We start from the raw sequence: 12383 nt of genomic DNA, 5'->3' as shown, positions 1-12383 counted from the left end.
CAATCAGCGACGAGCGCCCCCAGAAGTCCAGCACGCAAGGCCCGCGGCCGCCATCCAGCCCGTGCTGAGCAACCCTAAAGCGGCGTTGCCAGCGTCGCCATCCTGGCGCCAGACGAGCCAGCTGTCGACGAACGCGAAGTGGACGCCCGCGACGGCGAGGATGACATCGCAGGCGAAGAACTGGCCGGTGAAATAGAGCGCGAACATGGACAGGCCGAGGTCGGTGTTGAAGCGCATAACGACGGCGGCTTGGGGGCTGCTGGCGTCGCTGCTGGCGTCGCTGCTGGCGTCGTACCACCGCATGGCGGCGTGGGGGTCGAAGAAGACCCACAGGCCGCCGAACGTCATGCCGGTCGCTGCGACGAGGGCAGGGATGTGGCGGAGCTCAAAGTGCTCAAACATGGCGAGTTCGTTGGGGGGAGCTTCTTGGTTCTGTTCTGTCCTGTTTTGTTTGGCAGATGAAGAAGGAGACTTGATTGACGAATGGACGAGGAGAGAGCTTGCACGTTGATTTCAACAGTTGGAGTTGAGAAATGGTGTTCGTTTTGCTGTTGGCAATTGGCAGTTGACAAGTTGGGCAGACGCTTTTGTGTGTCCATACTAATCTCTGAACAAGCAAGTTGGCGAGTTGGCTTACTAGTGGTGACAGAATTCGTGAAGGGAAGGAATGACCGACCGACACCAAAGTAGAAGCAATCCCCGCACCGCTGTAATACACCTTCCTGGCGCTCTGATGATGAGTGCGCGCTCATTAAATTAACATGGATCTCGACGCCAAGTAAAGCCAGCCAGCCGCAATGTAAGCCTCGTCCATTCGGCGCGTAAGCACAGCTAAAAGCTGAAAAAGTGCTTGAAGTCGATAAAATCTTACCCAAGTGCTCTTTTCTATTCTTTCCTCTCTTGCCATCAAATCTACCAACTTAGCGCACTTATGTGAGTGCGCAACGTGCATACCAATCCACTAGGTTGCAATTCCTTATCCTAGAGCCGACGCAGGCGTTGCAGGAGTCACAATGCATAAAGTGTGGCTACTCTCAATCTTCCTTTGGATGGCGAACGTGGTGGCGATTGGTGTCCGGAGCAACAAGTTCAGGCTCTGGTTCCCTTACTTCGACTACCACTGGCGCCAGGTCGCCAGGGAGCAATGCGCGACCGAGATCGACGACTTCCACGGCAACAACAAGGACCGGTTCCGGGCGCCGTGCGCCGCCGCCCTGGACTGCATCCTGGAGAACTCGAGCGAGTCGATCAAGTCGAACCTGGCCAACTCGCAGGTGGTGCTGGGCCTGACGCCCACCATCCTGTCCTTCGTCGGCTCCGACATTGCTGAGCTGGCGGTCCTGTCGACGCATCACCCCCTGCTAGCCATCCTCCTGTCCCTTGGGGCGCCGGCCCTCCAAATCAGACACATCTTTACCCCGCTGGAAGTGGCCAAGATCGTCAACAAGACGCCCTCGAAGTTCGTGCGCCTGTACGACGGGTGGCTCACGAGCCAGTATCGAGCCGTACGAAGGTTGTTCGACGTTGGCCTGCGTGTCCTGGCAATCGGCGCGATCGCGAACAACATAGCCACCTCCCTCTACCTCGACTCGCGGGCCGTGGTGGGGTTCCGCTGCGGCTCGGTTTTCATGCCGCTGGCGTGGGGCCTCCTGGGGGTTTTCCCGGCCATTTTCGCCCTGCTCGCCGTCTACCAGCAGTACCGACTCCCCACCCTCACCTTCCGGCAGAGTGGGAAGGACGCGCGGGCGAAACGGTCTCGCGTCCTGACGAAAGAGACCTACGAGGCACCGAGGCGATGGATCAGCGAGGCGCTCTTCTCGGCTGCCGCGCTGGCGGCTCTGTTGCAGCTGGTCTACGGGACTTCGATATTGTCGGCCATGACGCCCATTTCGTACTTTGACGCCCTGCCCGTTGTCGCACGCTATGCGGCAAGCAACATTGTGTGTCGATCGCTGTTGCTAGTGGAGCTGGACAGGGTCCGGATCAAACTTCGCGGGCCGTAGCCAGGATGTTATTCTTCCAGAAAATGGACAGGTGATAGGTGGGCGCTTGTGATGCGTAGCAGTTGCGGCTGGAAATTGAGCGCTAAGAAATAAGAGCTCCGGCGCTAAAAAGGAGACCTCACGCCTAGAACCATCCCCAGTGCCCCGTTTTCCGTTCAGCTGAATGCTGCATGGAGATGCTGCGACGTCCGGATCTGGGCAACACGATGCCAAATTCGGGTTAAGACTAGACCCTAAGCTACGGCTGATACTTCTAGATGAGTTCGTGCTCTTTCTACCCGCTGGCCCAAACTTTTTCTTATGAGCAAGAACAATACCCTATTGACTGCTAAGACCCAAGCTTCAGCGCTTCAGGCCCATCGCTAAGCCGAACCCACACTAGCATTCATAATAGTGTCCCGAAATCAGCTCTTCTCAGCCAGCCACGGCAGCTCTAACGGCTCTCTAGCACGATACCGTTCGTTTTCTAGACCGACCTTTGCCAGTTTCGCGGTGCATCCTAATCTTATGGTAATGGAACATTCGCGGTATAGGAGATATTGCTGTGGTCTGGGCTATGTCCCTGCTCTGCCGCAGGCAAGTCTTGTTAACCAAGACGCCCACCGCTATGTGCGCGATGACTTGATTCGGATCCCACGAACTTTTGGTTTCGGCATCAGCTTCACTCACTCGCTGGACTTCCGTCGTCTTCCGCCGCCATGTCTTCGTTGCTCATCCCTCTTTTCGTCGGCGCCGTCGCGGCCCTGCCTGGCAACATTCTGGGCAGATCCGTACTGAGCAGACGTGGAAACCCCTACAATCCCACCTGTGCAGTCGATGCGTGCGCCAATGGAGTGATAGCGGTTGCCCTTGCCACCCCGAGCGTGGCCTTGGACGACTGCTCCGCGTTTCTGCATCAGCTGCCGCCGGTCACTTCGACCTCGACCAGCAGGTCGTTCGTGACGGCGAACCCGCCCCCCGTCACGGTGACGGTGACGCAGACCCTGCCCACCACCTTCGTCTCTAACGTCCTCACGACGGAAACGGTCACGACGACGGAGAAGGTCACCGACTACGAGGTTTCGATAAGCTACATTACCTACTTGGAGGGCAACATCGTCGAGGTCGATACGACGACGACTACCACGGAGGTGCAGACCCAGACGGTCACGTCCACATATACCCCCACGCCCACCGTCGTGACCGTCGTCCCTCGAGGCGCCAAGCGTGATGTGCTGAAGGCTCCTAAGCCCAAGCGTGGCGCTTGCCGGCATCATCCCGAGTCGACCACCCCGTCAAGCGCCTCCATCACAGCCAGTGCCAGCTCAAGCGATTCCACTTCTTCGATCGAGGCACCCAGTACTAGTTCAAGCGACTCGGCTTCTTCGAACCAATCCCAATCCATCACAAGCGATCCTTCCTCCAGCACTTCCAGCAGCGCTTCGAGCGACTCAGCTTCTCTCAGCACGTCCAGCATCACCTCCAGCTACCCGGCCTCTTCCAGCACGTCGACACTTTCCAGTGCCCCTTCGTTCCCCACTTTCTGCGCCGATGCCGCTCAGTACTCCTCCGCCTGCGCATGCGCCTACGTGACGACGGCCGGGCCCGCCGCGACGGTGAACACCATCGTCACGGTCACGGAAACCGTCCTGAGTACGGACACGGTGTTCGCGACGGCCTACTCGAGCATTACCCAGACCTCCACCATCACGGCCTTCACCACGACCACGGCCGAGACGACCGTCGCCACCGTGACGGAGACGTACGAGGAGGGCGTCGTCAAGGAGTTCACCGACTACGACTACGAGACCGAGACGTCGACCGTCGCCAGCACCACGACGACGACCGTGGTGGTGACCGCCGCCGCCTCGCCCACGGTCTGCACGCAGCCGCAGCCGACCTTCCACATCCAGATCGCCAGCGGCACGCGCGAGGGCCAGTTCCTGTACGGGGGTGCCGACTGGGACGGCGAATGGTTCCCCACCCTGTCGCTGCGCGCCACGTCGGGGGCCACCGCCGTCTTCACCATCGGCTACGGCGGCATCCTGCGGGCCGACTCCGAGGGCGGCCCGCAGGTCTTCTACGACGCCACCAACAGCCTGGCCGGCCGCGTCGTCTACTCGACCTTCTCTATGCTTTACCCCGTCCCCCAGATCGCGTCCGCGCCGCCGCTGCCGCTGTACGCGAGCGCCGGCGCCGGGCCCGGCTGCCCCGCCGCCACGGGCCGGCTGTATCCGACGGCGGGCAAGAACGGGGCCTACGACACGTGGGTTCTCTGCGACGACAGGCTGATACTCTCGGTCGGGGGGAGCGCCGGAGACCTCTGCAACGGGGGACGGCCCGAGACGGTCGTCTTGAACTACATCGCTGTCGTTTGAGGAAGATGCCTAGTCTGTCGTCGGTACTTGGCCAGCCGCGCTTTTAAGCTCTGATTGTTGGAGATGCAACCACTCCAAGGGCTGGGTTCGAAGGGGGCTTGGAACGGCGCCCTTTTATTCGGGTTCTCAATCAAGTAGTACGGCATCACATCGTTCAACATACACTTAATAATAATACCAATAAGCAGTTTATTCCTGCTTGTGCTCATCTATCGACCATGCTTCATTCTTCACGTTAGTTGGGGCCCGACGCTTGGCTTTCGGGTACCTCTTGGCCAGAGGGGCAATGGGCTGGAAGGCCAAACAGCTTCCCGGATTGGCTCTAGCTGAGTACTTACCTGCACTGTTCGTTTACCTGCCCCGCTAAGGGGGAGCTGCAGTCCGGTTAGGCGGTCTCTCAAGCCACAAGGGTCCCCGATTGGAGTGTCCCAGGTGTCATCAAGGGCGTGGGCTGTCATACATAATGTCTGCCAGAGCTCCGGTCATCGGCAGGTAAAGTACGGACACTGGCGGGGCTCATCCTCGTCTCCGTACATGTATACACACTGGGAAGTAACTAATACACCTTGAAGCCATCGTTGCACCAGATATTACAAGCGAAGTCATTGATAGGAAAATTGCTCAGCGTCACCGACTCCAGCAGCAATGGCAACAATGACGGAAGCGGCCGCGGTTGTCGCAGCCCATGACTCGATCGAGCTGGTGCCCATAACGAACAGCGCCGAGATACAGGCTCCAAAAACACCACCTCCCGGAAGCGACGCAGAAGCTGCTGCTCTCGCCCAACCCGAGACGGACCCCAACGCGCGCCCGGCCGCCTTCCGCTCCCTGGCCCACGAGATCCTCTTCGTCCTGACCGCCACCATGAGCATCGCCATGCCCAGCTTCCTGCAGGGCAGCATCCTCATCGTCTCGCCCGACATGCGCGCGGACCTCGGCATGGCCACCTCCCAGCTGACGTGGGTCGTCGCCGCCTCCAGCCTGACCTCTGGCTCCTTCCTGCTCTTCTTCGGCAAAGTGGCCGACCTGTTCGGCCGCCGGGCCATCCTGCTGGTGAGCCTTTTCCTCTTCGCCCTCCTGGCCCTCGCCACGGGCTTCGCGCGCGATCCCCTCGCCCTGATCGTGCTGAACGCCGTCATGGGCCTGGCGTCGGCGTCCGTCATCCCCTCGGCCCAGGGGATCTTGGGGAGTCTCTACGAGCGGCCCGGCAGGCGCAAGAACTACGCCTTCGCCTGCTTCAGCTCCGGCAACCACCTCGGCTTCGCGGTGAGCGCCGTCTTCTCCGGCGCGGCCTCGCGGGTCGCGGGGTGGGCGGCGTCGTTTTGGCTGCTCGCTATCATCTACGCGGCCGTGGCCGTCGTCGCTTGTTTCACGGTGCCCCCGGACGACAGCGAGAAGCTTCCCTTCAACGTGGAGTCGCTGAGGCAGTTCGACTTTGTTGGCGTCACGTTGGCTATTTGTGGGATTGGGCTCCTAACTGCGGGCATCAGGTAAGTACTCGGCTGCTTTCACTCATCATTATCCCTGCTGGTACATGACTGACTGGCAACGACATTAGTGTCGGTCCTGATTCGCCACAGGGCTGGAGTACGCCATATATCATTGCCTTCCTAGCCCTGGGCCCGCTCCTTCTCGTCGCCTTTGTATGGTGGGAGACGCGGTTCTCGTACCCGCTAATGCCCATGGGAGTCTGGCGAGACAAGGAATTCAGTCTGGTGAGTTAGCTGGGTCACCAGTAATATCCCTCTCTGAGCGTATACTAAGTGCCGCCAGCTACTGGCCATCTTGCTTCTCGGTTTCCTGTCTTTCCCCGCTCTCTTCTTCTTCGGTGCGCTCTACCTTCAGGAAGTCTTCGGGTACTCTCCGCTTGTCGCCGCGGTTTGCCTGATACCAGCTGCCGTGTCCGGAGTCGTTGTCAATGTGAGTACTTTAGCGCTGCGGTTGCGAACACATGATGGTGTGTCTAACGATGACAGATACTCGCCGGGAGACTCCTGCACATCGTCTCCAACAAGCTGTTAATGGGGATAGGCGCTGCCTGTTTCACCATTTCCTTCCTGTTGGTTGCGGTGCAGCGCTCGGGTGCCTCCTACTGGGCCTTCACGTTCCCAGCATTCGTCATCGTGGTCTTCGGGACCGACTTTGAGTTCAACGTCGTCAATGTGAGTAGTGACTGCAAATATCTTCGTGAGCTACTTGATATGAACGAGTTGGCTACTGATAAAACAACACGACGCTAGATGTACGTCGTCTCCTCGCTGCCCAAGTCGCAGCAGTCCATCGCCAGCTCCGTCTTCCAGACCACCATCAAGCTAGCCACCGTCCTCGGGCTCGGAATATGCGCCGCCCTCTTCGCCAGCGTGTCGGAGAAGCCGGCCGGCGGCGGCTACTACGCCCACGATCCCTTCGAGCCATACGCTGCGCTCTTCTGGTTCGCTACGGCCGTGAGCTTCGTTAGTCTGCTGATGGTGCCTCTGCTCAACATCAAGACGCAGGGGCATATGAAGGAGGCGTAAGCAAAGAAGGATAAGAACTTCTGTTTCAGGTGCAGCTCGGGTGCGGAAGTGCACGAAATCGCCACTTCCCACCCCAATGATTCCGACCAGGTGCCTACAAGTGTATGTTGAACAGGGTGGAAAGGAGAAATGTCAGTCTGGGGTCATGCTGTTATACTTGCATAAAATAGTCTAAGCAGGTAAATTCCATGTGTCCATCTCCCCCCGCACATGGGTCCTAGACGACGGTGTAAGTCAAAGCGATCGTATAACCCTCGTTGGAACCTCCGCTGCAGTACCCGGTGCCCCCACCCACCGTCACCGTCAGCTTGCCGTTGCAGTACCCGAACGTGTCGAACGCCCCGTTGGCCCCCGCCCCGGTAATAAGCAGGGTGCCCGTCGCGCCCGCGGCCATGGTCGCGGGGCAACGTGGTCCGCAGGCGGTCTGGGCGTAGAGCGGCCGATAGGCCGCCCCTGGCCGGGGGACGAGGCCGGCGGGTTCCCCGTCGGAGCCGGCCTGGGGCAGGTAGTACACCCGGCGGTCCAGCGGGGAAGACCCGGGGGGGCCGGGGGCGGCGGCGACGTTGGCGAAGAGGACGCCGCCGGCGTCGAGGGTGAAGGTCGTGGCTTTGGAGGGGTCGGCGCTGTAGAGGATGATGTAGCTGAGGATTTCTCGGGGGCCGGGCGCTCTGGCGACCAAGTAGTCGCCCGCCGCGGTCCCGTTGGCGACCTGGAGACGGAAGGAGGGCTGGGCGCAGGTGGGGGGCACCGCGGGGCAGCTGGGTCCCGAGGGGGCGGCCGCGGTCACGGTCTGCACCGTCGTTGTTGTGGTGGTAGTGGGGACGACGAGGGTGGTGGTGACGATGTCGGTGGATGAATTGGTGACGTACACGGTTTGGGTGGTCGTGGTCAGAGCGATGTCGGTTACTTGGACGGTGGCACTGACGAGGGCTGTCGCGTTCAAGGTCTCGGTAGTGCTGTGTGATTCCGTCACCGTCGACACGGCGGTGCGGGTGAGCGTCTCTGTGACGACCACGACGGTAGCCGTCACAGTGGCAGGCTCCGCTTCGTGCGTCAGTGTCACCGTGACAGCAGTGGCGGACACGACGGCGCAAGCGCAGGCAGATGCGTACTCAACGGCGTTGGTGCATCCCGAGGGCAGCGAAAGCATGCTGCTGCTGGTAGTGCCTTGTGGGTGTTTGCAACGGCCCTTGATCTTCGGGCCCTCCTGAAGCACATCGCGCTTCTGCGGGGCGATGGTCTGCACAGAGGTCGTCACATCCGTCTCTACCGAAGTCGACGTCTGGGTCAAGGTGGTCAAGCTAAGGTCCAAGCCCGTGACCGTCACCAAACTAGTGACAACCGAGGTCGCAGTGACCTGTGAGGTTTCGGTAACGGTGTCCGTCTCACTGACCGTATCGAAAACGGTGACAGGCACACCAACGGTAGTGGTCGTGGTCGTGTTGTCATAGGCCGTGGTGGTAGATGTGGCGGCCCCAGACTGGGCCTGGGTTATCGTCACGGTTACTGGCGTCGCGCGTGCGGTAACCATCGATGTGCTCTGCTGCAGAAACGCGGAGCAGTCCTCCAAGGCCTTGGATGGGGCGGGGAGCGCCGCACCGACTACGGCCGAAAGACATTGGTCGGGAGTGCACGAGGAAAGGAATGGGTTACCAGCCGCCCTCGTGGTTCTGACGGATATCTCGTTGGGCAGCGAGGCGGCGAGACCAGCCAAGGACGCGAGGAGGAGGGAAGAAGAAAACATGGCGACAGTGAGTGAGTGGATGCGGCACCAGCAGAGGGCCAAGTAAGAGAATGTGGTTGGCAGCAAAGGCAGCAAGCGTAGTCCAACCGCTCTTCTGGCTCGGGCTCTTGGGAGGGATGGGACACTAATACCGCTTGATCAAAAAGGCATAGATCACTTGAACAAGTCTCGCCCGGCCCAGCTAAAGGTAGTAGCGCCGGCATACCAAAAGAGTTCCCGAACGGCCATGCCGTAACTGAAAGAGCAACAGACGTACGGGGACGCTACCCTCATCACTAGTCACGGTTGGGGCGTAGGTGTCCCGTAGTAGGCAGGAGTGCTCAAGCTTACAAGTACGACTACGAATTAGCAGTCAATAGTACATTCAGCTCGTCCAGGGGAAACGGCTAGTGCCCCTTGGTTAGTGCCGGCTATAGTTCTAGTGCCCGTGGAAGGTCTGTCGCCGACCCAATTTTCTGGGTGTCCGATCACAAACTTGTGAAATGAAGGTATTGACTGAGAAAAGACTTCCCAATCAGGAATGCGCCGTTCAGATTCGGCTTGGCAACTCCCGGATACGAACGCTCCTAAGTTCAACAGCAGCCGTGGTGGGCCCCTCGGGCCACAACTGCGGGGGAACAGACCGACACGGAAGCACTGACAATCCTAGAGACCGCGATCTAGAATTATATAGACCCGTCCAGCGCTAGTGTACTCCCGTCTCTTGGGCACGGATACCTATATAAATCGGGAACCCACGTCAGTCAACAAAGATGGCCTCATGTCTAGTTGGGATGCCAATGTGCGTTATTTCACTGTGGAAACAACCCGTCAGGTAGGTTGTGGTCTATCGCAATTATCAATTACACCTCAGTAGAAGTGATCATACAAACTTTGGATTTCCATGATGTTTTGTCATAACCCTTATCTTCTCTGCTATCACAACTACGTTTTTATTATTTTTTCCCTTTCCTTTCTTTTCGATTTATACTAAAGCTCCCCGACAGAAACGGACACTCCTAAAGAGCAGGTTACCTCAGAAATAATAACCTCAAAACAAGGTATTATACCCAATACCTTCAAAACTGACAAAAGCATAGACGATAATTGCGGCTTGGGTGCCACCATACGCCGTTCCGCGGCGGGCAATGTCTCGGACCTTTAGTTGGGGCCGGGTGAGCCCATAGAAGACGATGAAAGTAAGGAGATTTCGAACCCCACGCCGCGGTTGACAGGCAAGTACGCTCTGCGTCAGTCCGTTCTACATGGGCTGGTACTTGACCAGTCTTGGTGGGCAGAGGCGAAGGATTATCGTAGCATGGTCACGCCGGCATCTCGTTCGTGTTAAAATCTGGAGACGATCGAGGCTCATAGATAACCTCAGCACGCTGCGCTCATTCAGCCTTTCCGGTGACCCCGGTGGTGATGGTCCGTTTCTTTCCCTCTAGCGAGGTAGTAGTCTGGTATTCATTCATTCATGCATCTAGCGCCCGTGGTATCTCGTGGTATAACTACAAAGGAAATCGTAAGCCTGCGCCCCTCGCCGAGCCAGTCGCAAACCGGCTACTATACTTTGTGGTACAGCTGGTACAGCTCCACCTCACTCCCATTCGCGTTCTCCGGCTGCGGCGCCGACCGCCGGCCTGACGAGCCGAAGACGATCTTGCGGCTGGACGGCCGGGACCGGCCGGGCGCGTCGGACAGCTTGCGGCTGTGGTTGCGGAAGCTGCTGAGGTTGATGCCGAGCTTCTTGATGAACGGCTGCAGCACCATGAGCGACGGGCAGGAGCAGGCCGCCGAGAGCTCGCCGATGGTCCAGCAGTCGATGATGGCGGCGCTGTAGCCGAAGTCGTCGGTGATGCGCAGGAAGGTCAGTCGGAGGATGGAGACGACGCAGGTGCTACAGGAGAAATGACTTGTTAGTAAGGAATTCTTGTGGAGGGATTGGGATCACAAGCCGAACTCACAAGGAACCTATGCCGAAGATACCAAGGATGGCCAGCTTCTGGCTCGTCTTCATCTTGAGCGTCCACACAATCGGCACCGGCAGCATGATGAGGATGAAGTCGGTGATGATGTTGCCGATGCCGATGACGATGCCGTGCGAGGCCGTCGTGCAGTCCTTCTCGGTGATGGTGAAGTCCCAGGCCGCCTGGACGGGGTAGCAGCCGAAGACGACGATGAAGACCATGCCGAGGCACCAGGCGACGACGAGCGCGGCGAGGACGAGGCAGGGGACGCGGTACTCGGTCTGGGCGATGAGGCGGTAGTACTGCGCGAAGAGGGCGATCTTGATGGCCATGAGGCTGATGTTGTACATGACGCCCTCGACGAAGACGAGCTCGAGCGACGTCATGAGGCGCGCGGGGCTCATGGGCTCCCAGATGTGGTGTCCCAGGCCGTAGTTAGTGTGCACCATGTACAAGGTCCCCACGATGATGACGGAGAGCTAGAATTGAGATTTTGTGCGTCAGCTGGCGGGTGTCCCGGGTATCGTCATATCATGACAGGAGGCGTTCATTCCACTCACCCACGCAACTACGGCGAGGTAGTCGTCGAGGCCGACCACACGCACGAGGCAACGCCTCGTGTACAGCCGCAGGGACGTAATGGTGGTGAGGACCAACATGCAGAAAATGGCGACGCCCTTGACAAGCGGCGCGCGGGAGGCGCCCGCCGCCGCCGGATCCGCCGGCGGAAGGAAGGCCTGCGGGCTGCTCGGTATGGAGGGGACGAAGGATAAGGAGGCCATGTTTAGTTGGGACGGCCCAGGAGAAGGTGGCTGGCCTGTCGTCGTCGTCGTCGTTGTTATGAAGGAAGGATCGGGATTCGGCAGGCAAGACGACCATTATTTGCTTTTGCGCCCGGGACGGCGGTCATAGTTGATTATGTAAACCGCCGGATAGGGATAGGGAAGAAGAAGAAGGGAAGCGGAATGAGAGAACCAGAGTTGAAACAACCGCGGTAGAGAGAGGGTCGACGCAAGCTAAATACGACGTTGATCAGTAAGCAGGCAGCCGGGAAATCCTGCTGTGTCCAAGAATACTTCTGCCAGGGTCCCGACACCCATTATACAGAAACAAGCAACGATTCACGGGTGCGGGTTTGTATATAGTCCTGGTCAGGGCTTCTGTGGCTGGGGTCGTCGGGCGAAAAGCCGATTCCCTCCCTACTTACATACGAACCACTGTACACGTGCAAATTGTTCCATGGCCTGTCCCGGTTCAGGGCTTGGGTTGCACAGATGGGCCGTGCGACCAGGGGCCACGAGGAATCTGTAACGGCGCGCAACGGTCCTGCAGCGAACGGCTGTCAAGAGCGCCAGGGCTGGGCCACGATGGCACGACGGGGAGCGACGAGGTGGGGGTGATCAAACCGTATCTACAGGGGCGGCGGGGACACGATGGAGTCCCGACGGGGCCGCACGGTAGTGCAGTTGCCCAGAAAGCTATCAATTGCATATGTACGGAGTAGTTGATTCCCTCTTGTCTCCTTTGTTAACAGGGGGGGAGGTTCGAATTTTTCTGCACCCCGGCTTGTACGTTTCTTTGACCCACTCTGTCAGTTCACAGACATACTGCTTTTATAGCCAACGTATGTACAAAGGGTGATATATGCCAAGTCCATACGGGGCCATGAACGGAGAGATCAAGGACGGCGTTAAGGGAGGCCTATTACAAAACGTATACGTAAATCTAACCAATCCCAAGCATCAAGTAGAGTATTACGTCGGAGCTAACAAGGGGCTCAACGGCCACGGACCACGGGCTAAGCCGAAATGGAC

The 12383-nt window shown here is 58.8% G+C and overlaps 6 protein-coding genes across 6 annotated transcripts; 3 read left to right on the top strand and 3 right to left on the bottom strand.

Moving 5' to 3' along the window:
• Positions 1 to 3: 3 nt before the first annotated feature.
• On the bottom strand, positions 4 to 402 carry PG985_005329 (uncharacterized protein; the record flags this gene model as incomplete). Its single annotated transcript, XM_066825098.1, has 1 exon — positions 4 to 402. One exon carries the CDS (start codon positions 400 to 402, stop codon positions 4 to 6), a length of 399 nt encoding a protein of 132 aa, XP_066688258.1.
• A 611-nt stretch (positions 403 to 1013) lies between these two features.
• On the top strand, positions 1014 to 2003 carry PG985_005328 (uncharacterized protein; the record flags this gene model as incomplete). The annotated part of the gene is made up of 1 exon (XM_066825097.1): positions 1014 to 2003. One exon carries the CDS (start codon positions 1014 to 1016, stop codon positions 2001 to 2003), a length of 990 nt encoding a protein of 329 aa, XP_066688257.1.
• A 698-nt stretch (positions 2004 to 2701) lies between these two features.
• PG985_005327 (uncharacterized protein) lies at positions 2702 to 4360 on the top strand (the record flags this gene model as incomplete). Its single annotated transcript, XM_066825096.1, has 1 exon — positions 2702 to 4360. One exon carries the CDS (start codon positions 2702 to 2704, stop codon positions 4358 to 4360), a length of 1659 nt encoding a protein of 552 aa, XP_066688256.1.
• A 645-nt stretch (positions 4361 to 5005) lies between these two features.
• On the top strand, positions 5006 to 6876 carry PG985_005326 (aminotriazole resistance protein; the record flags this gene model as incomplete). Its single annotated transcript, XM_066825095.1, has 5 exons — positions 5006 to 5850; positions 5919 to 6075; positions 6134 to 6280; positions 6337 to 6522; positions 6601 to 6876. The coding sequence occupies 5 exons, from the start codon at positions 5006 to 5008 to the stop codon at positions 6874 to 6876; spliced, it is 1611 nt and encodes a 536-aa protein (XP_066688255.1).
• Positions 6877 to 7093: 217 nt separating this feature from the next.
• On the bottom strand, positions 7094 to 8620 carry PG985_005325 (uncharacterized protein; the record flags this gene model as incomplete). The annotated part of the gene is made up of 1 exon (XM_066825094.1): positions 7094 to 8620. One exon carries the CDS (start codon positions 8618 to 8620, stop codon positions 7094 to 7096), a length of 1527 nt encoding a protein of 508 aa, XP_066688254.1.
• A 1545-nt stretch (positions 8621 to 10165) lies between these two features.
• On the bottom strand, positions 10166 to 11351 carry PG985_005324 (uncharacterized protein; the record flags this gene model as incomplete). Its single annotated transcript, XM_066825093.1, has 3 exons — positions 10166 to 10499; positions 10567 to 11048; positions 11130 to 11351. The coding sequence occupies 3 exons, from the start codon at positions 11349 to 11351 to the stop codon at positions 10166 to 10168; spliced, it is 1038 nt and encodes a 345-aa protein (XP_066688253.1).
• Between the last annotated feature and the right edge of the window lie 1032 nt (positions 11352 to 12383).

The sequence above is a fragment of the Apiospora marii genome, assembly GCF_038362585.1.
Source record: "Apiospora marii strain CBS 49790 chromosome Unknown utg000003l_segment0_segment0, whole genome shotgun sequence".
In the NCBI taxonomy this organism is placed as follows: Eukaryota; Fungi; Ascomycota; class Sordariomycetes; order Amphisphaeriales; family Apiosporaceae; genus Apiospora; species Apiospora marii.
This window is presented reverse-complemented; position numbering and strand designations above follow the sequence as displayed.